Raw genomic sequence first — 25841 nt, forward strand, 5'->3', positions numbered from 1 at the left:
TGACAACCTCCCTTGTATTACGCACCGAGGTCACACCCTCACATTTCTTGACAAGCAACCTAGGTAAATCCATAGATTAACCTTTAGCCTCCAACAAAATAAGACCCTACACTATCTAAAAAGAAATGACTCATTACCCGACTTACGTTACTGTAACCCCTCTGTACATCACCTTTTCCCTTTTTTATGGCCAGTCCAGGGGCTTGAACTCAGGGCCTGGGCACTATCCCTGAGCTTCTTTTGCCCAAGGCTAGCACTCTATCTCTCCAGCCTGCCTTTTTCAGTTTATGTGGCACTGAGGAATCGAACCCAGGGCTTCATGCATGCAAGGCAAGCCACATTCCAAGCCCATAACAATTTTTTTTTTTTTTTTTGGCCAGTCCTGGGGTTTGGACTCAGGGCCTGAGCACTGTCCCTGGCTTCTTCTTGCTCAAGGCTAGCACTCTGCCACTTGAGCCACAGCGCCACTTCTGGCCGTTTTCTATATATGTGGCGCTCGGGAATCGAACCCAGGGCCTCATGTATATGAGGCAGGCACTCTTGCCACTAGGCCATATCCCCAGCCCACAATTTTTTTCTTTTTTAAGGAGGGGGAAAAAGACCTTAAAGGAAAACAAAAAAAGAACCGCCTAGATCTGTGGGTTATTTGAACAAGACTAGTTCAATCTGTCAGCCCTGCCCAGTCCTGGAAAGTCCACTGTAATGGAAGCACAGGCCATTTTGGGTGGCCTTAAAGGAAGCATTATAGATTTTTTTTTTTTTACTTTAGGCCTCGGCATTCAATGCTACAGTTATTGGCGAGCCTTTCTTTCGGTCGTCCTTCCCCTGCTTCCCCCCCGCCTCCCCGCCCTCCCCACGACGCACCAAAAATCGATAAACCACTTGGACAAATGAAGTCCAATGTATTTTTTTTTGGGGGGGGGGAAAGGTTCCCTCTTCGAAAAGACCTAACATAGGAAAACCAAAGGGTGGCTTCCATTGCGACTCTTTGGGGCAAGCGTCCCCGCACTCGGGATAAACCAGAGCAACTTCACACGCGTGGTTCCCAACCTCAGGCGCGGAAACTTAACTCCATCCCCGCTCGCTCCATAGACCTGTCTGAAACTGAGATCCAGGCGACGCTTTCACGTGACCCGTTCGACGCGCGTCACAGGGACACGTGGCTGCGGACACCTCGGCCCCCCTCCCCCCCCCCTCGGAGGAGCGCGGTGGGGAAGGGGGGGAGGGAAAGAGAGGTGGATTGTTGACAAGGCCGCGGGCGGTCACGTGACCTCGCGTCATTTCCCACCTCCCTTCCCTGAAATATCTCGGGCCCTCGGGTGCGTCCCTTTTCCCTCTCTCTCCCCATCCCGCCCAACCTAAAAGCCAGTGTTGACGGGGTGGGGAGAGAGACAAAGGAAGTGCCCTGGTTCCGGCGTCTCTCAGCTCACAGCCTCTAAAAACCTGCCACCAGGGCACACAAAGCTTGCCGTTCAGCTCTATAGCAGCCAACATGGAAGCCAGCCTTGCCTAAGCCGTCCGCGGAGCGGGCGGGCGTGCGTCCGTGCGGGCGTGCGGGCGTGCGTGCGTCCGTACGCCCCGCCTACCTCCCACCTCATTGGCTCCGTGGTATCGGCGGAGGGCGGAGGGATCTGGAGGCGGCGGAGGGAGACGTCATTGCAGGGTTGTTTGTGCAGTCTCGGCGGCGGCGGCGGCGGCAGCGGCGGCGGCGGCGACCCACAGTGATTCGGCCGCGGCGCCGGGGGGTGGGGGGGCTGCGCGGGACTCTTTTCTTTCAGACTGACCGCGGGGGAGCTGGGGAAGCATGTCGACCCCGGCTCGGAGAAGGCTCATGCGAGATTTCAAGCGGTAAGGGCCTTCACCTTTCGTCGAGATGACGGCTCTTTCTCCGAGCTGCGCGGGGTCGTGCAGGACCCTGGGCCGTGGGGGGGGGGGGTTATTTCCGGACACCTTCACCCTTAGGACCCCGATCCGGGAGGTAGGGCGGCTGGCGGGCCTGGGGGGGGGTGGCGGGTGTCTGGAGATGGGGTCGGGGTAGGGGGGGGGCGCTGTCGACGGAAGCCCAGATGCAGTCTCGGCTCCCACTGGTGAATTCTTACAGCTCACTGGCCAGCGTGAAGCTCTCGGCGCTATTCCTTTTCTCCAAAAAAAAAAAAAAAAAGTCAAAAGGTGGCGTTCGGCGGCCTTCCGGGGGTGCCCGCTACCCACCTAGTGCCCGATGCTCGACGCCTCGCCCCAGCACTCAAACCTCATCCCCGCCCCCCCTCCCCACCCTCCCCACCCCGCACTCCTTGGCGCCCCCCTCCTTGATCCCCTGAAATCGAGCTCTTGGGATGGGTTTGGGCCTCGCCTGCCGCTCCAATCAGCTTTGTCACCAGCCCCGCCGATCTCCTCCGTGGAACAAGATCGGGGCGAGCTGCCCCCCCCCTCGCACCCCCACTCCCGTCCTTTCTGCAGTGGGGGTGGGGTCTACCGTGCGAAGTCCGAAGGTGGTTAACCCATCTCCCCGAAACCCGACTCTCCCTCCCCTCCCCCCCCCCCCCCAGGACCTTGAGAACTGGCTCAGAGACCTGGGCCTCGGGTTTGGCCTTCCCCGTTGCCAGTGCAGCCCTGGCTAGTGAATAAAGGCCTATCTATAGCCTTTCCAGTCTGGGGGGGGGGGGGGCGGAATGCGTTCCCTCAGACTAGAGCTAATCTGATACTCTCAGGGCCTCCTTTTGTAAAAACAGGGTTTTGTTAGGCAGTGTGGAACTTGGAAGGAGGAAATGACTTTTTTTCTCCCCGGTTGTTTACCTTTTCATCCAGTACTTAAAGGTACAGAAACTTAAGTGAGGAGTTTAGCATTACCATACTCTGTGTACCTGGTGTGATTGATGCGAATAGGTAGTATTAAAAAGTTAGGATTTTCCAGAATACTCAGGAAGTCATTAACCTCTCAACTTCAGTCAGCACAAAAGCCTTAGGTGAGGTATATGAAAGCCATTGTTTAGGGCCTCCGGCTAATTTCAACATTTAATTTATCATTTAAGTAGTTTTTAGCCACTTAAAAGTTGAGTGTGGAACAGTAAGTACTTCCTCTTAAACCTTCTGTTTGGAGACCTTATCTGCTAGAGGTTAACCAAACGGCACAGTTTTCATGTGGACTAATTGCAAAGTATTATGACACATGAAAATCACCACATCCAGGTATTAGTGTATAATGTAGAAATTGGTTTTGTTCAGGCGATATTATTTAAAAGAAGATACTCTTATTTAGTGCAAAGGTCTTCTTTCAGTCTTGAATTTGCTCCTGTGATGGAAATTCACATAAAACTTAATTTTCTGTCCATTGTTTCCTCTTGTTGGTTATTGGAGTTCTCTGATTAATTCTAGTTGAACACATGGCACCTTTGGTGGTTTTCCAAGGTTCTTCATGTTACAAGAATTTGATGATCACAACTGTTGGAGGTTTTGTATTGACTCTCCTGTAAGAGTTTATCTTAGTGCAGATACTGCTGAAAAACTTGGTTACAAAGCCATTGCTGTCAGAAGCAAAGGGATCAAGTAAAATTCCTACCTACATCTAGCTTCCTGACTAAGTTGAAGTAGTTTTTACTGATTTAGTGTGTACACAGGTTTGGTTGCTTGTTCTGCTTTTTGAAAAAAATTTTTATTTCGGTAGCAATGTTGTACAAATAGCTATAGCAGTAGTTAAGATTCACAGTCCTTAAGTCTTTAGAGAAGCCGGAAATGGTGCTGTGGCTCAAGAGGTAGAGTGCTAGCCTTGAGCAAAAAGAAGCCAGGGACAGTGCACAGGCCCTGAGTCCAAACCCTGGGACTGGCCAAAAAAAAAGATAGTTCTTGAAAAGATTTGCCTTAATCTTGATATTTGAAGAAAGACGATTCTTAGCCATTTGAATTCACAGATAGTTAGCGATGTCATAATATACCCCTGGTTGATCTGTTTAAATCATATGGCTCATTTCCAGCTCAGCACAATAACAAGGAAGTTGATTTAGTTACTCTCTCAAAGTGGATGATGTAGAGTCTATATATGTGCCCCTTCATTGCCTTAGTGTTCAACTTTGAAAATGACCACTCTGGATTTCTAGATTGCAAGAGGACCCACCCGTGGGAGTCAGTGGTGCACCATCTGAAAACAACATCATGCAGTGGAATGCAGTCATATTTGGGTGAGTTAAAAGATTTGCTAACAGGTATGATTTTTAAGAAAAGTAAGTGTGTATAACAGGTGTCTAGGGAAAGAGACTAAGGTAAAGTCTGGGTTTGGAAGGATTAGACTCTAAAATACTTTTTTTTGTTTTTGTTTGTTTGAGGTGTTAGGGATTTTAGGCAGGCACACTGAACAAGTACTCTTGCCACTGAGCTGTTTCCCTAGCGCCCCCCCCCAAAAAAAAAAAACAAAACAACACATAGATGTTTGACATTTGTATAAAATTTATTTGTTATTTGCTGTTAACAACAAATTGTTTTGCTTTGAGACAAGGTAGTCTTTGCTAATTTGCCAAGGCTGGCCTCAAACTCTTGGGCTCAAGCAGTCCTGCTTTAGTAGGGTATGTAGCTGGGCATACAGCTGCTAGATGCACATTATTGATCCCATCTACATGAGGCTTTTGTACCAAGTAAGGGTAATTGATTAGAAAAAAAAATACTGTTTGTGCCAGGCACTGGTGGCTCTGGATTGTAATACTAGTAGTTTCTCAGGAGGCTGAGATGGAGGTCACCATTCAAGGCCAATCTGGGGAGAAAAATGTCTGATGCTTATTTCTAATTAACCAGCAAAAAGACGAAAGTAAAGATGTAGCTCAGGTCTTAGAGGGCTAGCTTTAAATGGAAAAAACTTAAGTGAGAGGCTTTCTTGTTCTAGCTCCTACACCCACAGGAAAAAAGAACAAAAAATACTGTTTGAAGGAATTGGAGGAATGATGGTGTTTGTCTAGCATGTGTAGGGCCTTGGGTTTGATCCCCAACACACAAACCTATTGGAAACTAAATGGGGCTGGGTACAGTGATTCACATCTATAATACCAGCTATTTCAGGAGAATTGAAGTTTGAGGCCAGCCTGATGAAAAAGTTATTGAGACCCCTATTTCAGCAAATAAGACAAGCCTGGTACCTTAATTGTAATCTCAGTGTCAAGGGGCATAGGTAAGAGGATGTCAGTCTGAAAAATAACCTAAAGCCAAAAGGGCTGTGGGTGTGACTAAAGTAATAGAGTACCTGCCTAGTGAGCCCAACACTGAGTTCAAACCCTAGTACCACCTAAAACAAGAAAAAAGGACGAAAAGAACTAAATGGAGCTAGGTGCCAGGGGCTCACACCTGTAATCCTGGCTACTCAGGAGGCTAAGATTAGAGATTCACCGTTCAAAGCCAGCCCAAGTAGGAAAGTTTGACACTCTTATCCAATTAGCCACCAGAAAACCAGAGGTAGACCTGTGACCCAGTGCCTTAATTCAAGCCCTATGACTGACCAAAAAAAGAAAAAAGAAAAAAAGCCCCAAATGCCAAATGGAATGAAATGATGGAGAAAAGATTAACTATGTATATGTGGTGCAAATGCTTATTTATGCGTGTTCTATGGGTGCCTAATTAAAAAACAAACCAACAAACCAGAATTCTCACTAGCAAGAATTTTAGCTGAAAATGCTATATATAGCCCAATGTGAATCCTTTGTGAAAGTTTTTCTTTCTACCCAGTGCACGGGTGCTAGTAGGCAAGTGTTTCACCCAGCTATTACTGCCCTTCCTTTTTTTTTTTTTTGGTTGGTCCTAGAGCTTGAACTCTGGGCCTGGGCGCTGTCCCTGAGCTCTTTTGCTCAAGGCTAGCACTTTACGTCACAGCTCCACTTAGGGTTTTCTGGAGGTTAATTGGAGATACGAGTCTCACAGACTTTCCTGCCCAGGCTGGCTTTGAACTGTGATCCTCAGATCCGGAGGAGCAAGGGGTTCTGGCACCCGGCCATACCCTTTTCTTACTTTACTTTGAGACAGGGTCTTGCGGAATGTTATAGCACATGCTGTCATCCCAGCACTTGGAGGCTGTGTTGGAAAGGTCCCAGGTGGGAGACTTTTCCAGACTGGCATCCAGCTCTGGGTCTGAGTGGTGGGAAGGCTGGCATATCCCACCACACCTGGCACATACATGCTTTCTTATGCCTTTAAGTTTTCTTGGACTTGATCTGTTTTTATTTTGTTTAAATTCTTTTAATACTAGAGTTTTGTGGTGAGATGCATAGAACAAATACTTTAATTTGAATTTCCACAGAGTCACTTATAAGAGCTTATATTTTTTAAAAAAACAAATAGAAAGTGAGTGGTTTGTCCTTGTAGGGTAAAGTAATTCTATTACATTTAGGCTATTAACTTGTTTCTTGAGACAGTCTCACTGTGTAGCTCAGGTTGGCCTTGAACTCTTTTTTGGCCATTCCGAGGACTTGGACTCAAGGCCTGAGCACTGTCCCTGGCTTCTTTTTGCTCAAGGCACCACTTCTGGCTTTTTCTGTTTATGTAGTGCTGAAGAATCAAACCCAGGGCTTCATGCATGCAAGGCAAGCACTCTATCAGTAGGCCATATTCCCAGCCCCTGGCTTTGAACTCTTAATCTTCCTGTCTCCATCTCCCAAATGCTGAGTTACAGGTGAACACCATCACGCCTGGCTTCTTTGAGATGTTGAGCATGCCTTACCAGCAGTAGACTTTCTATTGCTACTTGAAAAAATCAGATTGGAATGTGGAAGGCAAAGAAAGGATCTGAACCTAGAAACTGGCTTTCCTGGCGAGACAGCTATGCTTAGCTGAAGGAGAGCAATTAACTCTATAGGAAAGCAGGAGTTTTGAATTTGGTATCGTAATTACCTTAAATGGAACGGTATTGATTTCCTTCACATGACTGTAAAATGAAAGGCTGCTTTTTTATCTTGAGAATACATATTAATGGCTAAGCTTGGTGGCAAATGCCTGAAGTTCTAGAAGCACATGAGAGACTTGGGAGGCTATTGAGGGCAAATAGTAAGGCCTTGTCTTTTTTCTTAAGGAATTTACAAAATGCTCAGTATTTGTAAGGAGAATTCTTGTTGGGTTAAAAATCATGGGCAGATTTGTTTACTTAACGTGAAACCACCCTAAAAGGAAAAACTTAATTCTTCCTTACGCTTCCACCTATTAAATACCAAGGCTAAAATGATGTTCAGCTTTGCACATATCCCATGGGCCCCTTTTAGTGTTGGAGTTCATCCTATCTGCTCTTGAAGAGAAGGGAAAAGCTCAATAAAAATCTTATTTTAATTAGAATTATTCTTGTTTTTAGGCCAGAAGGGACACCCTTTGAGGATGGTAAGTCACTTTTAATTATTTTCTATAGTATAAAAAGGATGTTTTTAAATTAGAAATTATAACACCAATGTATCTCCTTTTCAGCCATATTCTACTGTTAATGAGCCCAGCTATAACTCTAAACTTGCTGGGCTCTGTGGGGAAGGTTGAGATTTAAGGATGGTGATTCAAAACCTGCATGGGCAAGAAAGTCTGTGAGACTCTTATCTCCAATTAGTCGCAGAAAAAGCTGGAAGTGGTATTGTGGTTCAAATGGTAGAGTGCCAGCCTCGTGCCAAAAAAGCAAAGGGACAGTTCCCAAACCCTGAGTTCTAGCCCCAGCTGGCAATTTAAAAAAACAACAACAAAAAAACCTATACTCCACACATCAGCTTGGTTGCCCGCATTGCCAGTTCTCTGTTACTTTTTTTTTTTTGCCAGTCCTGGGGCTTGAACTCAGGACCTGGGTGCTATCCCTGGCTTTTTTTTTTTTTTTTTTTGCTCAAGGCTAGCACTCTACCACTTGAGCCACAGCGCCACTTCTCGCTTTTTCTGTTTATGTGATGCTGAGGAATCAAACCCAGGGCTTCATGCATGCTAGGCAAGCACTCTACCACTAAGCCACATTCCCAGCCATCCCCTCTCTTACTTTTGATATCTTGGGTAACTTGCAGGCCTAAGTGTCAGGGTTTGGGGCTTGACAATGGTTTGTATTTTGGTGGCCTTATAGCAGCATATGATATGTATATTAATATATGTAATTAAGGTAAGTACGAATAATTTCATTGACTATTGTGTTAGCATTTTTCTTTTTGTGTGTAGTGCTGGGGATCAAACCCAGAGCTTTGGGCATCATAGAAAAGTGCCCTACCACTGAGTTAGGCCTCTCCTGCACATTTTTCTTAAATGTACATAGCTGCCCAAAAGCCTCTCATACGACCAGCATTTGATACCCATAAGCATTCAGCATAATTCTTTGTATCTTGGGTATATTCACCAGAAGCCAAGAAAATGGGAAACTAGGGTGTTTTCTTTGTTGTTAGTACTGGGGCTTGAACTCTGGGCATGGGCGCTGTCCCTGGGCTCCTTTTTGGCTCAAGGCTAGCATTCTACCATTTGAGCCACAGTGCCACTTCTGGCTTTTTCTGTGATTCATTGGAGGTAAGAGTCTCATGGACTTTCCTGCCAAGGCTGGCCTTGAACCACGATTCTTAAATCCCAGGGTTACAGGCATGAGCCACTGGTGCCTGGCTGGACACTAGTTTTAATATGTGTTTCAATTGTGATTTTAACAAGATACCTAGACTTTTTTTCCCTAAGTATAGCAGTAAGGCTTTTGTTTGTTTGTTTTGGCTGGCTCTGGGCTTGGGTACTGTCCCTGAGCTTTTTTTTTTGGCCCAAGGCTAGCACTCTACCACCTGGAACATAGCTCCACTTCTGGCTTTTTCTGTGACTAATTGGAGGTAAGAGTCTTACTGGCTTTCCTGCCCAGGTTGGCTTAAACCATGATCCTCAGATCTCAACCTCCTTTGTAACTAGGATTACAGGCATGAGCTGCCTCTTCTAGCTTAGCTGACCTTTTGCTATAAATTTTCCTTAATATTCTATGTGATGAAATGGGAAGTCTGACCAACACACTTTTTTTTCTTTTTTGTGCTAGCCCTGGGGCTTGAACACTATCCCAGAGCTTTTTTCACTTCTGGCTTTTTGGTAGTTAATTGGTGATAAGACTTTCTTTAAACCAGTCCTCAGATCTTAGCCTCCTGAGTAGCTAGGATTAAAAGTCCGAGTCACCAGTGCTAGACTTTAAGCATTTGTTTCTGCAGGCGACAGTGTGATGGTTACTGGGAAGAAAAAGTCTTTTTTTTTTTTTTCATGGAATAGTTTTTACTTGAAAGAATAACTGACAGGGCTGGAATATAGCTTAGTGGCAGAGCACAAGCTTGGTTGGTGTTGGTATGCAGACAGACATGAGTACAATCAGAATAAGATTGAGAAGTGGGGGAACAAAACAAAAACAGGATGCAGAGTACAACAGATTTTAATGAAACGAAGTACAAAAAATTGTCGATAACTTCTGATTCTACATTGCAACAAACATTTAAGAAATGACCATTTCTTTTCTGCAGTAACAACAAAAAAAGAATACATTTACCTTCTAAAAAGGCTACGAAATGTCCTTTTTTCAATTACACATTTGTGCTAGACCAGATTTTCTTCATGTACTGTACTTGAACCAAAACAACATATTGTAACAGATTGAGTGCAGAAGCAGATAAGAGGAGCCAGCTGTCTTCTGTTAAAGCCAGTCATTAAAGAGAAAATGTGTGTATGCATGTGTATGCATGCACATGCTGGTCCTGGCGCTTGAACTCAGGGCCTGGGTGTTATCCCTGGGATTTTAAGCTTGAGACTACTAGGTGGTCTACCGTTTGAGCCACAGCTCCATTTCCAGCTTTTTTGGTGGTTAATGAGCTGAGAGTCTCATGGATTTTTCTGCCCCAGCTGGCTTCAAAGAGCACGCTCCTCCGATCTCACTCAGCCTTCTGAGTCAATAGGATTACAGGCATGAGCCAAATCGCGCCTGGCTAATTCCTTCCTCCCCCCCACCCCCACCCCCATACTGAAGAATGAACCCAGGATCTTATGAATCCTAGACTAGTACTATACCAATGAGCTAATTACCAAGCTCTTTTTAAAATTTACTTTTAGACAGTGTTTTTTGAAGTCGCTTAATGTAATCTGGATCTTGAGATTGTTGGCTTACTGGTGATGGTGAGGTTTGAACTTGAATACCTTGGGCTTTCTAGGCAAGCACTATACACTTGCGCCATAACTCCCAGCATTTTTACTTGTGAAGTTTTGTGGGTTATTTGGTGTGTTTTTGGTTGGTTGGTTGCTTTTTGTGCCTGTCATGTGCTTCAACTCAGGTCCTGGGCACGGTCCGTTTTTGCTCAAGGCTAGTTAGTTCTCTACTGCTTGAGCGAGAGCTCTCCTTCTGACTTTTTGGTGGCTAGAGATCAGAGTCTCAAGGACTATCCTTCCTTGACTGGCTTCCAACCTGATCTTCAGATCTCAGCCTCCTTAGTAGCTAGGATTACAGATGTGAACCACTGGCACACAGTCTTTATTTTTCATCTAGGCTCTCAAATTTTTACCATACTCTTCCTAGCTCCATCTACTATGTGCCTCAGATTATAGATAGCTGTGTATCAGGCTGGGAATATGGCTTGCCTCAAATACATGAAGCTCTAGGTTCGATTCCTCAGTACCACATATACAGAAAATGGCCCGAAGTGGCGCTGTGGCTCAAGTGGCAGAGTGCTAGCCTTGAGCAAAAGGAAGCCAGGGGCAGTGCTCAGGCCCTGAGTTCAAGGCCCAGGACTGGCCCCCAAAAAAGATAACTGTGTATCATCATGTCCAGCAAGCATGGGGGGGAGGGAGTATTCTGGTACTGAACCTTGAACTCTGGTCCTTCTCGCTATTAACTTGGCTTTTTTCCTTCAAGTCTGGTGTTCACCACTTGAGTCACACTTCCACTTCTAGCTTGTAAGAGGGGGAAGGAAGGAAAAGGAAAGGAAGAAACAGAGAGAAAAGGGCTGGGAATGTAGCTTAGTGGTAGAGTGCCTAGGCATGCATGAGTTCGATTCCTCAGTACCACATACATAGAAAAAGCCAGAAGTGGTGCTATGGCTTAAGTAATAGAGTGCCAGCCTTGAGCAAAAGAAAAGAAACTCAGGAAGAGTGCCCAGGGTCTGAGTTCAAGCTCCCCCCCAAAAAAAACAACAACTTCCTTTTGATATATGAGAGACTCTAATCTTGGTAGGTTGAAGCCAAGAGCTTGGAGTTTAGACTACAGATGTCTTATTTTCACTTGTATCAATGAAGTAAAGCAGGAACCTTGTGGAAATCTGGATTTGTTTTAGTTTTATTAGAAACTTAAACAAATGAAAGTGGTTTACTTCATTAGAAGTAAGTTAGTTTTACTGAGTTTATACAAGGGATTGTAGTTGAAGAACTTATCCACCCTTCAAGTAGATTTCTTCTAAATAAAAGGGCTCTAGATAGTTAAATCAGCCCAAACACAAAATAACTAATAATGGTTACTTCTTAGAAGTAGAATTGAAACTACAATTGGACATCCTTTATTTCTTTGTTGTCTTTACAGGCAGCCTGTTAGAAATTCATAATTTTTTGAAATTTTGAATTTTGAAATGCTTCTCTTTATTGACTACTAAATACTGACTTAGCTAAACCAGAATATGTGCTGTTGGCTTCTAACCAATAGTAGGAAATTATAGAAAAGCCTATTGATTGTTGGCATATTCAGATGAAGGGTTGGTGTGGGACAGAACTTACTTCACATCACCATCCACGTCTAGTTGGGTTCTTGGCTTTCTGGTAGTTTGCCCCTTGTAAAAATCCTTTGGCAGCCACTTTGCAAGCTATAATAAACTGTTGGATGTTCTTTGAGCATGTAGCTTAAATCTTGGTAGCTAGGGCTCAGTTGCCATACAGTCTTGACAGTAACACTCACACTAGCAGGGCTGTTCTGCCTGTGCTTGCCAATGCTGTATGTTACCAGTCTTAACATAAATAGAAGTATAATGCGTTTCATGTGCTAAAGCACAGTTTACACATAAGTTTTTGTGTGCTTCTGCAAAAACCACTATGAGGTTGAGAATTAGTTGAAGAAATTTAGTTGGTGTCTTTGTCATATAACTATTATTATTTTTTTTCCCCCCTTTAGGTACTTTTAAACTAGTAATAGAATTTTCTGAAGAATATCCAAATAAACCACCAACTGTTAGGTTTTTATCCAAAATGTTTCATCCAAATGGTAAGTAACAATTTATTAGACTTTGCAGATGGCACTGGGGCAGGGGTGAGGATTGCAGGTGTCTCCTTCTTGTAGGTTGAGTTTGTCACTTCTCACAGTCGGGTCCAACTATGGCCGTGCCAGCCACATGGAATGTCAGCAAGCTTCCAAACTTGAGTAAAGTTTTGTTTTAGTATCTTCTGGATTAAACATAGTGTGTATTTATTTGCAGAACTGAAAATAACCAACAGGTTTTCACCTGAAATCTAGCTCTTTTATTTTTTGGCCAGTCCTGGGGCTTGGACTCAGGGCTTGAGCACTGTCCCTGGCTTCCTTTTTGCTCAAGACTAGCACTCTACTGTTTGTGTGGTGCATGCAAGGTGAGCACTCTACCACTAAGCCACATTCCCAACCCCTCCATGAAATTCTTACCTCCAATTAACTACCAGAATACTGGAAGTGGAGCTGTGGTTCAAAGTTGTAGAGCGCTGTTGACAGAAAAGTTGACGGACAGCACCCAGTCCCTGAGTTCAAGTCCCATGACCAACAACAACAAAAGATGTTTGTTACTGTTCTCCATTGAGTGAATGGCTAGATAACTTTGTAATTAAGTTTGATCCTGCTTGACTTGCAGTTTATATCTAATACATTTAGAGTCGTATATTATAAATCTTACAGCTTCTCTTCTTGTATGTAACCTTTACTTAATTGTGGTCCTTCTACCAGGCATGGTCACAAACATCTATAAGCCCAGCACTTAGGCTGAGACAGAATGATTTCAAGTTCAAGGCTAGTCTTGGTTGTATAGTAAGACCTTGTCTCAAAATTTATTCATTCATTTATTTCAGTCTGGCCAGTATCTGAGACTTGCTGGGCTTGCTTGCTCATCTGGGCTTATACCACTTGAGCTACACTTGTGGTCTGGGTTTTTGCTGGTTAATTGGAGATGGAATTTTGTACTTTCCTGCCTAGGCTGGCGTCAGACCTCAGTCTTCCAGTCCTGAGTAGCTAGGATTATAGGCATGAGCCCCACAGCACTTAGCTTCTTATTTGCCTTTTAGAAGCTCTGTTCCCAGCAGGCTCCTCTATTATAGTTTAGAATTACTTCTCAAAAGTAGTTAGTGGGCTGGGGATATGGCCTAGTGGCAAGAGTGCCTGCCTCATATACATGAGGCCCTGGGTTCGATTCCCCAGCACCACATATACAGAAAATGGCCAGAAGTGGCACTGTGGCTCAAGTGGCAGAGTGCTAGCCTTGAGCAAAAAGAAGCCAGGGACAGTGCTCAGGCCCTGAGTCCAAGCCCCAGGACTGGCCAAAAAAAAAAAAAAAAAAAAGTAGTTAGTGGTTCAAAACTTGAAAGTGGTTTTACGCTTTTTTGCTTTGAGGATGCTGTTTTTTTTTTAAATTTCTGTGGTACAGACAGTGAACTGCTGCAGTGAAGCTGAGAGATCTGAGCTAAGGTTAACAATTATGAATACTGAGCGCGTGAATGGAAACTAAGACCAGGGGAATGAACTAGACTGCACTGAAATAAATGATGGAGAGGAAGGAAGGAAGCCTAGGGTAGAACCCTGAAGAATGACAGTGCTTAAGTGATTTGTCCCCTTCCATAGAAAGCCTGTCATATTCCTGTTTCTGTGTAGCAAATTCTGGCTTGCTCTGGGAGCTTTTCACAGTCTTTACAATTTCTATAAATCTTAAGCACATTCACCCTTTGTCAACACAGCAGTTCTACTTCTAAAAGCTTCTACAGATTTATAGTCTCACACACAGTGGGTAATGATTTATATTTGTTACTTGCTGTTTTCATGTCATTGGTTTAAGAGAAAAAGTCTTCCAAATGGCTAAGACTTTCAGTATAGGCTGGTCATTTTCTTTGCTTTTATTCTTTGTGTGTGTGTGTGTGTGTACACGTGTACATGCATGTGCACATGTGTGTACTTGCATGTACGTGTGCAGGTACTGGGGCTTGAACTTGGGGCCTGGGTGCTGTCCCTCCCTTGTCTTGCCACTTGAGCCATTGCTCCACTTCTGGCCTTTTGGCAGTTTATTAGAGATAAGAGTCTCATAACTCACTGCCCAGGCTGGCTTCAGACTGCGATCTTCAAATCTCAACCTTCTGAGTAGCTAGGATTGCAGGGTTGAGCCAGGGTTGAGAGTTCCTGGCTTGCATTTGTCTTATCATGTGAAGAATGTCCTTATTGGAAAAGCAAGCCATGTGATGAAGGTTAAAGAAGCTAAAATTATTCATAATCCTACTGTTTAGATAGTTGCATCTTGATATTTCAGTGTTTTGCTGAGTACATGTAGATAAAGTAAAATTTTAATATATTTTTATCAAAATAAGGATTGTTAGATCTAGTTTATAAGCTTATTTTCAAAATTAATATATCTTTCTGCATACAAACATTAAGTAGATACCGTTTTTATGACTCATAATTATTTAAATGAACCATTACTTATTTCCTTATTTTTGTGGTACTACTGGTCATCAAACCCCAAATCTTGTGCATGCTAGCCAGGCCCTTCTCTATGGACCATAGGCAGTTTCTAGTTTTTTTCTCATAGATTCTACTAGAGTGAATATCCTGAATGCCCTAATTTCCTTACTCTCTGGTGGCATAATTGCTATGCTAATGAATAAGCAGTTTTTCAAGAGCTTTATTTATTTATTGGCAGTATTAGGGTTTGAACTTGGCCTGGCACTTGCTAAATAGGCACTCCACCACTTGAGCCACACTCCGAGCCCTTTCTCAGCACTGTATTTGAGAGAGGGTCTTAATTCCTAGCTTATATCCACCTAGACTTTGATCCTCTCTTCTTAGACTTCCTCTTGTAACTAATAAGAGTGCTGAATTTACCATATCTAGTTTCTTCCCTTGAAATGAAGTACTGTCAAATTTTCTGGCCAGGTTGGTCTTGAATCCTGTCTTCGTGTTCTTCTCCAGGATTACATGTCTGGTCCAAGAGCTTTATTTAAAGATATTTAGAAAATGAAGCCAGACACTGATGACTCACATATGTAATCCTAGCTACTCAAAAGATTGAGATCCTGGTTTGAAGCCAACCAGGGCAGAAAAGTCTGTGAAACTCTTTATCTCCAATTAGCCAGCAAAAATCCAGGAGGGAAGTTGTAGCTCCCCTGGTAGCAGCTGCCTTAAGTGGAAAAGGCTAACTTAGCAGCTTCTAGTGATAAGATAGCTAGCCTTGAGTGAAAGAGCTCAGAGACAGTGCCCAGGCCCTGAGTTCAATGAAGCCCCATGACCAACAGGGAGAAAAAAGTTATCTGTTAGATATGACAGAGTTAACATGTAACCGACTTGAGTGTTATCTTTGCAGTGTACGCTGATGGTAGCATATGTTTAGATATCCTTCAAAATCGATGGAGTCCGACATATGATGTATCTTCTATCTTAACATCAATTCAGGTAAGCATGTGTTAGGATATGCCATACTTTGCCAGTGGTCAATGGGATCTAATGAGCTTCTTCAGAAATAATCCAAAGTCAGGTAAGCAGAGTAACATAGCATCTCGGTAACTAATAGCACAACACAGACAGGAGCTCAACTTCCAGATGACCTTTTGTTAGTTAACCACATGAGATCCATTGTATAATTCCTTTCCTGATCATGTGTAACGAACATGTTCCTACAAGTCAAACTAACTCATGCCCATGGAGTGAAGAGAAGAAAACCTTGGGGGAAATAAAAATGATTGAAAAACCATAGAGACCTCAAGAAATGGCCAATTTCAGAGACGCATTCTACCCATGAAATAATAATACCAATTATTATTATTAGTGTGTGCCAGTCCTGGGTCTTGAGCCCTCAAGGCCAAGGTGCTATCTCTTAGTTTTTTTTGCTCAAGGCTTGGGTTCTGCTATTTGAGCTACAATGACAGAGTTTAGGGCAGGGGATGTAGCTTTGGTAACAGTGCTTGCCAGGCATGCCTGAGGTCCTGGTTTGATCCCAAGCACTGCAAATAATAATGGTGATGATGATAAATTGTGATTTTGGAAAATACTGGCTACTGAGCTGTTTATACATCTTATTACATCTTAACCAAATTAAGCTCTTCCTAGTAAACAAAAGTCTTGTGTACACTGAAAAGTACTGTTTGGTTTTTCTTGAAATGAGATGTCTTAAGGCAGTTGAGAGTTGTTTGGGGAACTTAACGCTGCTTAGAAGTGGGAAACCTTTTTAAAGCCATTTCAGAAAGCATTTAAACCTAAAAATAGATGTCATTCTAACCCCTGAATTAGTTTCTGTTGTTTTGTGTAATTTTTCTATATTCCTTATCTGTGCTGTGTTAGTATAAAGAATAACCCTGCAAATCTTTTTTTTTTTCTTTTTCTTTTTCTTTCTGTCTCCCCCTTCCCCCCTAGTCTTTGTTGGATGAACCGAATCCAAACAGTCCAGCCAATAGCCAGGCAGCACAGCTTTATCAGGAAAACAAACGGGAATATGAGAAAAGAGTTTCGGCCATTGTTGAGCAAAGCTGGAATGATTCATAATAGACAACTGGTCTGTTCATCTTTTTCATCATTGTTGTGTATAATTTACCTCCCAGTAGAAAGGCTAACAAATTTTAAGTGCCACAGGTTTTAAGGATTCTGAAAAAAAAAAAAAAAGAAAGAAAAAAAAGTCCTTCAGTTTAGAACCTACAAAAAGCTTGTGTATCTTGATTAATGTACTTTTTATTGCATGGTGTGAACTAAGTTATTGCTGCATAAATTTGTAATATATCCTGTTTGTATTTTTTTCCAAGTGTATAATGTTGGTGTGGAGTTTTCATGACAGAATATACACATTTTGTAAATCTGTACTTTTTTCAAAATATTGAATGCCTTATTTTTGAATTCTTTAGATTTTTAAATTGGAGAAAAGCACTTAAAGTTTTTTATATATGGATATTACATGTAAAGCTGTTAAAATACATAACTTCAGTGCGAGAGACTTTGTCACTTATTTCCTGATATGGGTAGGAGGGGCTAACAAGTCTGGTCCCCTATCAAGTGAGAGCTTCATTTTGATTTCAAAAGAGCATTTCTATTTTATCAAGAGTCTTCAAATGTGATTCAAAATAACAATTCTAATCTCCATTTTTATTTTGACTGTACCTTTATTCGTTTGGGTTGAGTAATTATAGATATAACTGGTTTGATTCTGTCCAGCTCTGTGTTTAGGCCACTTGTTATTATGGTTTCTTCATGCATTACTTACTGTTAAGCTATACCTTGCCATCTCACAGCTTGGCACCCCTACCTGAGCAGAGAATGGAAGCAACTTAATCCTGATGCTTGGTAGCACTTTAAATGCTTTTGATTAATGAAGAAAGTAAAACCCGTCCATACTTACCAAAATTCATGCCTCAGTAGTATCAATGAATTAGTTGCATTGATTTCAGCAAGGCAGATCTTTGGAAGGAATTGGTGTGATTTCTATATTTCTAAAACTACCTTTTCCTGCAGTTGCTTATCTGTTTATTCTGGGAAAATGTTTTAACACCAAGGCCTGATGAGTTGCTTTCTCTTGTGGAGATTTTTTTTTTTAATCTCCTAAGTTGTATAAAAGTTGTGCTGCATCTTAGTTTACTGGATGAATTTAAAACACAGTATTGTAGAAAGCTAATACAAAGCTATCCTATGCCTTCAAATAGTATAGAAAATGGAAAATATACAAGTAAATTCTGTTGAACCACCTGTGTAGTCTCTCTAGTAGTTAAAACTTTTCAGTAACCTGGAGTTTCTTGTCATGAAACCCATGCCAGCCTCCTAGAAATATGGTAAGAGCTTCTTCTCTATTGGAAGATTGGGTTACGGGGTGCCTTTATCTACAATTCCTATTCACTAAGCCAAGTTTAACACTGGGTTGTATAAGTACTGGTGTTTCCCTTTAAAATTTGTTACTTAAACTGGGTATGGTGTCACACACCTTTAATTCCCAGCACTTGGGAGGCTGAAGCAAGAGGATGCCAGGTTCAAGGCCGGCCTAGACTGCAGAGCAAGGCTTTTTCTCCCCCCCCAAATTTAATGCTTGACAAATACATGGGTAAATATTTCATCTTAGGGAACTTGGAACAGATGGGAATATACTTCGTGGAATCATGGCTAAATAATACAGGAGATGCTTTATTTAAAGGCACTTAATTGTTATATTTTGATACTTTACTATTAGTTTAGTTTTAAAACATAGACATTTACTCCAGAGACACCTAATATTAAGCAGTGGCTATGAGGGTCTCATTAAATTTTATTGAATGCTGTTTGGGGGGCTGGGAATATAGCCTAGTGGCAAGAGTGCTTGACTCATATACATGAAGCCCTGGGTTCGATTCCCCAGCACCACATATACAGAAAATGGCCAGAAGTGGCGCTGTGGCTCAAGTGGCAGTGTGCTAGCCTTGAGCAAAAAGAAGCCAGGGACAGTGCTCAGGCCCTGAGTCCAAGGCCCAGGACTGGCAAAAAAAAAAAAAAAAATGCTGTTTGGTATTGCTTGAACACCCATTTTCATTCTTAATCTGTTTTTCCTTGCCCAGGTTAAAACTAGAACATTTTAAGTGATGATAGATTATTACGGGAAGCTGTGTTGACCTTAGTTCAACAGTTACATTAATCTTATACTTGGTCTGCATAGCTTTTGGAGAAAATTTTCAGCAAGGTCCACTGATAACACCCAATTTTTTTTTTTTTTTTTATCCTTTGGCCTTGGAACAGCTTTCTATTTCTATTTCTTTCATTATCACATGTGAACCTTCATTTGTAATATGACATGCAAAAATGTTTGTTTTTAAACTCTAGTTTTATACGAATATGGCAAACTAGAAGTAAGATACTTAGGTACAAAATTTGTATTGTTGGACTTGTGTTAAAAGTTTATATGCCTTTGTCTTGTGCTTCCTTGGTAACAATACTTCTAGCGTAGAACAATTTGTACAATTCTAAGCTCCTCAGCATTATTTCATTTTAAACTCAGAATAACTTTTTTTTTGCCAGTCCTAGGCCATGAACTCAGGGCCTGAGCACTGTCCCTGGCTTCTTTTTTGCTCAAGGCTAGCACTCTGCCACTTGAGCCACAGCGCCACTTCTGGCCATTTTCTGTGTATGTGGTGCTGAGGAATCGAACCCAGGGCCTCATGTATACGAGGCAAGCACTCTTGCCACTAGGCCATATTCCCAGCCCTCAGAATAACTCTTATGGTAGGTATTATCATGTGGAAGAGAAAACAAATGAAGTACTGGCTCCAGGTCAGTGGTAGAGCTGAGATTTAAACTAATCTGACCTTTTAGCTAGTGACTATGCTGCCCACTCAAGAGATATTAAAGGGATTGAGATACTCATTCTAGTTTGTGGAAATATTTTAGTTATACACAGACTTCTATCTAATTAGAAGGTCTTTGACCACCATTTCCCACCTTTTCTTTTTCTTCCCATTGTTGAGTAAAGTCTAAATATGGGAACACTCTTCTGGTATCTTGTATAAAGGACTGAGACATTAATAAACCACATTTTGCTATTCCTGCAACTGTTCTTGAGGCTGTAGGATGCTCTTTAAGTGCCTTCTCTACCCTATACAGAAGGGTTAACATCAGTACCTCAGACTTGATCTAAACTCTCCTCCTTCCCCCCTCACCCCCAAGGCTTGAACTCGGGCCTGGGTGCTATCCTTGAACCTCTTGCGCAAGGCTATCATCACTCTACCACTTAACCACAGCCCCACTTCTGGCTTTTTCTGAGTAGTTTATTGGAGATAAGAGTCTCACAGACTGTTCTACCTGGGCTGGCTTTGAACCACGATGCTCAGATTTCAGCCTTCTGAGTAGCCAGGATTTCAGGCATGAGCCACCAGTGTCTGGCTCTAAACTCTTGCATAGCTGGAAGGTAGTCAACAAACATGGAAACGATGTAGTGATACTTTACTAGTAAGTCTGTTTTGTGCTAAGTATACGAGGCAAGCACTCCACCAAACTAGGCCATATTCCAAGCCCCTGTTATGTACTAAGTCTTGCATAGCTGGAAGGTAGTCAACAAACATGGAAACGATGTAGTGATACTTTACTAGTAAGTCTGTTTTGTGCTAAGTATACGAGGCAAGCACTCCACCAAACTAGGCCATATTCCAAGCCCCTGTTATGTACTAAGTAAACAAAAGTACTTGTGTATTGTTTTGGTTTTAGTGCTGCAGTGGAGGGGACCCAGGCCTTGGTGCTTGCCAGTCAAGCACTAACCAATGGGCTATAACCCCAGCCCTAAGGTGTTTTGATACCTCAGTTTCCCTAAAATTTGAGGTTTAAGTAGCAATTTGCTACCATTCTCTTTGTACTTGACACTGCAAAGTGCCATTGGAATATCTCAGTTACATGAGGGTTATGAGAAAGGCCAATAGTTAGAAGGTTGTGAAAGGTGAATGAAATTGTCCATAGGACGGGGGCTTCCATGGAGATGGGAACTCCCTCTATTTGGGTCCCATCTAGTCAGGAAGAAAGTAAGCTGGTCTCTGATAGGGCAGTCTTCTATTATTTTGGAATGTAGCAGGCCAAATACAATAGGGAAAAAAAAAATCTTGTAAGGATTGACTTTTTTCCCATCCTTTGGACAAAGAAGAGATAATGACCTATGAGTGCTATTATTCTTCCTTCAGAAATACTCCCTGTCATTGATGGTAATCTTACCAGCAGTGGCTTAAGATTTTAATGTTTTTTGGACTGAAAAGCTGAAATAAGCTTTACAAACCTTGTTGGTTTGTGCCAATCACAATTCACCATTAGCCCCTTTGTGGTTGAAATCAAGAGCCCTGGAAGGTTTGAGTTCCAGGCCTCTGGCATAGGGGAGACTCAGAATTCGCTGAACTTGGGGAGTTCTGTCCTTTCCTAAGAGCATTAAGCTCGCCCATGTGGTGCTTTTCTCTTGTCAGCAATGTCTGGGCTAATAAATTGGTAAAAAAAAAAAAAAAAAAACCCTTGGTTCAACCTCTAGCCCTACACATACCAAACAAGGAAGATGCTCTTGTAGCCTTCAGGGAAGTTGGCTGTTGGTGAAGGCTTATCTGGAAGACTGTAATCCATAAAGTGTTGCTAGGTGGGAACTTGTAGAAAGAACCAGAGCCCAGCTTTTCCTGGGAGGCAAGGAGGGCTTCTCTCCTGCTTTGAAAACTGCCAGAGTGCAAACTTAAGAGCCTTTAGCGCAGACCTCTTAGGATGAAGAGCAAAGGGTTGGGTACAGCTGCTTTCTCTCTGAAGCCCAAAGCTGTCCTCTTCCCTCTTTACGTTACAAGATCTTTTGCTTAGAATATCGCAGCAGCACTCCCCATGCAGCTCTGACTGCCTCCTTTGGGAATGTTAAGGCTTGGAGTGATTAGTGCTAATACAAATAACTAGAAGGTGCTCGCTTACCACCTCTTTGGCCATCTTCCTATAGGAAGAAACTGCTTTTGCTGTCCCTGCTAACTACAGTCAGGAGAGTTCCAGGGGTGGGTGCAAAGGCAATAAGATGAGTGGGTCTGGCAAACAGCACCCTCCCTGGCTTTCATTCACGCTACACAGTATTGGGGGGGGGGGGCGGGGGTGCTGAGTAGTGGCTCTTTTTGCTTTTCTTGGTAAAACACTAGTGTAGTGCAGGCTGGTCTAGAACTCAGCCTCCTGAGTGCTGGGATGACATGTTGTACCATTGTGGCTAGTGAGAGGCTTTTTTTTTTTAATGGGCTGGATCTTCATTTGCTTGGCAGGCACAGTCAGCATCAGGGATCAAGTTATCAAAAAACTAGGCAATGCTTTCCAGATAGTCTTTGTCCATATGCACAGGCGCGGAGACTGGTAGAGAACCTTTGGGGCCCAAGTTTAGAGTCCTGTGATAGCCTTTATAAATAGCAGTTCTGGGGTGGTTGTTATAGAAGTAGCCGTAAAAGGTAATTTGGTAATTACAAAAAAAGAAAAAAGTAGAAGGGAATATGAGATGTTAAAAACAGCTGGTTTAAGGGGAAGTGACTGGGGAGTCACAGTCGAAACTGTACACAGCCAGACTGATGAGCAGCCTAGTTGATTTAACAAAACAAAATTGGACCAGGCCTCCTGCCACACAGCACTGGGGCACCGACAAGGCAGGAGCATACTCTACACAAGCCTAAGACCCCAGATCCTAGGGGTTCCATAATACCTAGTGTTGGGGATGTGGAGGCTGCAAGTGGCCACATAAGCTTCAGCCACGGCCTGCCTCCAGGTGACCATTTTTCCTCTGAGGTTTTGTCTCTGTCCCTTCTCCAGAACATTTGGTATCTGGTTGATGTCTGCCTCACAGATGCCAAGGTTCATGTGGGGGCCTGCTCCGCCCTCTTTTGCGACCCTGGGGATGGAACTTGGTAGAGTGGAATGATTATGGGCCCCTCTTGTTTCTTTTGTGTAAATCTAACTGGGTTGAGAAGTTTTCCTATCTTCCTGGCCCGAAGAGGCCAGGCATGAAGCAGTGAGAGCCCACCGTGTGCCAGGTATATTTGCAGGCATTCATTTTTCCACTGACTCCTCCAGTAAAGATGGGCAACTTGCCCACTTTGCAATGCCTGTGCTGAGCTAATGTCATTGTCAAGCATCAACTAGCTCGCGCAACTAGGTCAACATGCTCGTGAAAAGGGGCTGCAGGGAAAGAAAAATGTAACCTGAAGGGGGAAGAGATTGAGGCAAAGCAAGGGAGGAGCACACACCATTGACCTCTGTGACTGTCCCTCTGATGAACCAGGGAAGGGCCCAAACTGGTCTCAGCTTAACAGTGGTACTCGCCTAGGCAAATGGGGTTGAGAGGTTAAACTCCGCGGTATGGTTTGTTGACTTGCTGGCTCGTCTGGAAAAACTGAATGGGGCTTGATGGCATTTCTTGCGTGTGGAGTGGACAGTGAAACCTTAGTTTAAAACCAAGCCACTGGGAAGATAATATCCACTTCAATACAACAAATACGCTACATTATCATTTCAAGTAATATATGGCCTAACTTATCCAAAAGATAAGTTGCCATGCTTGGGCGGGAACAACAGGCAAAAAATAGGGGGCAGGCAAAAAGGGGGGACGGTTCTGTGTGTTTGCCTCCTTTGCTCTAAGGGAGTCAACAGCTTGTTTCAGCCCAAGTTGCTTTTCTGCTGTTCTGTTCCTGGGGGGACTCCCAAAAAAGGCTCCATTAATCCAGAAGGCCAAGTAAAGAATGCTTTCATTCCATTCTATATATGAAATTCAAGTTCACTCCTTCCATCTTCTCACCTAGCCAGCAGTTCCTATCATATTTTATACTGTTTATTCCTGGACCATGGGTATATTGCCACAATAAGGTCACTTTTCCCTTTAAGGGGAAGGGGTCATGCTACTGCTGCAGAAAACTTCAGGGCCCTTAGGCCGGTGAAGGAAACTCTGCTGCTTTCTATGCTCAAGTGCACTTGTGTTTTTGCAATGGTCTCCAGGCTGAAATGCCATCTTCATGGCAGACCACATCTTGACCAGAAAAGGACATACACAAGGAACCTACCAAGGTTCTTTTCTAAACCACTCCTTCATCTACTTCATGCTCATTTATATAACAAAAACAAGCAAAATAAAGACCCAATTGGCCTAGTAGACAGGAGATTGGTACACAGACACAGCTGTCCTCAGACTTGACTTCAAATCACAGGTGACAGAAGCCTGCCAACTTGTTGGTACTTGTGTAATAAGAAAAATCTGGTACCCTGGATATCCATGGCTTGATACATGGGACATCTATTGCCAAGAAAAGTTCTTGCCACACAGAATCTAGGCTCTAAAACTTCTGTCGTTGACCGGAATCTCAGCGCTAGTTTGTTCTTGTTATTTTTGTTTTGGGGGAGGGTGGTGGTGGTGGAGGGAGAGCATGTTGGTACACGAGCTTGAACTCAGGGCCTGGGTGCAGTCCTTGAGCTATTATGCTCATGGTTGGTACCCTGCCACTTGAGCTTCATTCACTTCTGGCTTTTCGGTGGTTAATTGGAGGTAAAAAAAAAGTCTCACAGACTTTTCTACCCAGGCTAGCTTCGAGCTGCAATCCTTAGATCTCAGCCTCCTGAGTAGCTAGGATTACAGGTGTGAGCCACCCAGGACCTAGCTCACTGTCTTTATCGAAACACAAAAGAACCAGTGTCCAGAGGCAAATGAAGTATGCCTTAAACTTATTGCCATCCTTAGTTTCTTCATAAATGTTGCTTAAAATACTAAAATTCCCATTCCTCTTTTTAAATAGATTCCGGCCCTCAGCCCCAATGGTCACTGGCAAAGACTTTTATTTCCCAATGGATGAGAAAGACTCCATCTTCTTGGTCATAGTTGGGAATGAGGTGCATGTGGTCTCCATACACGGTCACACAGGTCCAGCCGCCGCTTCACCTGACGCTCCTTATTCCTTGCATCCATCGAATTTTTGGCTTTGTTGTTGTAATGCATGCTGCACTGGGCCAGGCGGTCCTTGAACTTTTCCAGCTCACTGGTCACCAAGGCCTGAGCTTGAGCCAGAGGTGCATGGCGGCGCTCAATGCACTGTTGTCTCCACAGCAGCGGGCCTGCACCAGAACACAAGGCCCTGTGTCTTCCAGATGCTCTCTCTCTACACCCTTCACCATGGAGTCCACCAGCTCGGTGAAACCAGGAACTGCTACAGCTCCACCACGGAGACCCTGTGCTGCATTGTGCTTGGCTGTATTCTAAAGACGCATCCCTGTCTGTCAACGCTGGCAAGGAAAAAGCTCTGGCTCACATACCCAGATCTAGGTGAAAGAAAGAAAGGAAAAAAAAAAAAACAGCTCAAATTTATCGGTAGCTCAAGTCTCATTCTTGTTTTCTATTCTTGTTTCCAATGGAGTCTGTTAGGTGATGATAGTCTCTTTTCCTGCATGTTGTGTCCTGGTGCTGAGGCTGGAACTCAGGGTCTGGGCCCCGTCCCTGAGATTTTTCCATTCAAGGCTGGTGCTCTACCACTTGAACCGCAGCTCCACTTTGGGTTTTTGGTGTTTAATTGGAGATAAGTGTCATGGACTTTTTCTGCCAGGGCTAGCTTCAAATCGTGATCCTCAGATCTCAGCCTTCTGAGTAGTTAAGGATTACAGGTGTGAGGCACCAGTGCCGGGCATGTGAGTATTTTAGTTCACCTCTTCAGTTGGTTCTCTCAGTGTGTGGATGTCTATGAGCAAGGCTTCAAGTCTGCCTATCACTGACAGACCTCATGCTAAGGACTCTGCCCTGTGGTGGCTTTGGGGGAAAAAAAACCCTCCCAAACCACAGGGAAGAGTGCCAATACTGCTACCATTTACCCCAGGAGTGCCCAACTCTTACAAAGGACAAAAGAAACAATGTGACCTGGTGTTTCACTGTCACACACCCTGGAAGATTTGTTTAATGTACACTCAATACTTGAGTGAACCAACTTTCATGACTAAGTCTATTTCACAGGTTCGAAACTTCTTGTTCCTATAGGACAGGTGCTACTAAACTAGTCCAGAATGAGAGCTAAAGCCAGGTACTGGTGGCTCATGCCTATTATCCAAGCTCCCAGGATACTGAGACCTGAAGGATCATGGCTTGAAGCCAGCCCAGGCAAAGAAATTTGTGAGATTCCAGTCTCCAACTAACCGCCAAAATGCAGGACTAGAGCATTGTTCAAGTGGTAGAGTGCCAGCTGGGAGCCAGAAGGCAGAGTGAAAGCATGAGGCTAACTTCAAGCCCCAG

The 25841-nt window shown here is 43.4% G+C and overlaps 1 protein-coding gene and 1 long non-coding RNA gene across 3 annotated transcripts; one reads left to right on the top strand and one right to left on the bottom strand.

Annotated features, from left to right (window-relative positions):
• The first annotated feature begins 1689 nt into the window (after positions 1 to 1689).
• Ube2b (ubiquitin conjugating enzyme E2 B) lies at positions 1690 to 24995 on the top strand. Of its 2 annotated transcripts, XM_048334342.1 has the most exons (7): positions 1690 to 1848; positions 4092 to 4172; positions 7310 to 7335; positions 12065 to 12154; positions 15474 to 15562; positions 16520 to 16658; positions 24364 to 24995. In XM_048334342.1, exons 1-6 carry the CDS (start codon positions 1805 to 1807, stop codon positions 16646 to 16648), a joined length of 459 nt encoding a protein of 152 aa, XP_048190299.1. In that variant the 5' UTR covers positions 1690 to 1804; the 3' UTR covers positions 16649 to 16658; positions 24364 to 24995. The 2 variants fall into 2 exon arrangements, with proteins under 2 accessions (XP_048190299.1, XP_048190298.1); XM_048334341.1 differs by lacking the exon at positions 24364 to 24995 and having other exon boundaries at positions 16520 to 17835.
• On the bottom strand, positions 14124 to 23023 carry LOC125342196. The gene is made up of 3 exons (XR_007209168.1): positions 22877 to 23023; positions 19836 to 19837; positions 14124 to 14133 (listed from the first exon to the last, which is right to left on the bottom strand). It is a non-coding gene; the product is annotated as an uncharacterized LOC125342196 (long non-coding RNA).
• Positions 24996 to 25841: the final 846 nt, after the last annotated feature.

Source organism: Perognathus longimembris, chromosome 25 (assembly GCF_023159225.1).
Source record: "Perognathus longimembris pacificus isolate PPM17 chromosome 25, ASM2315922v1, whole genome shotgun sequence".
Classification (NCBI taxonomy): Eukaryota; Metazoa; Chordata; class Mammalia; order Rodentia; family Heteromyidae; genus Perognathus; species Perognathus longimembris.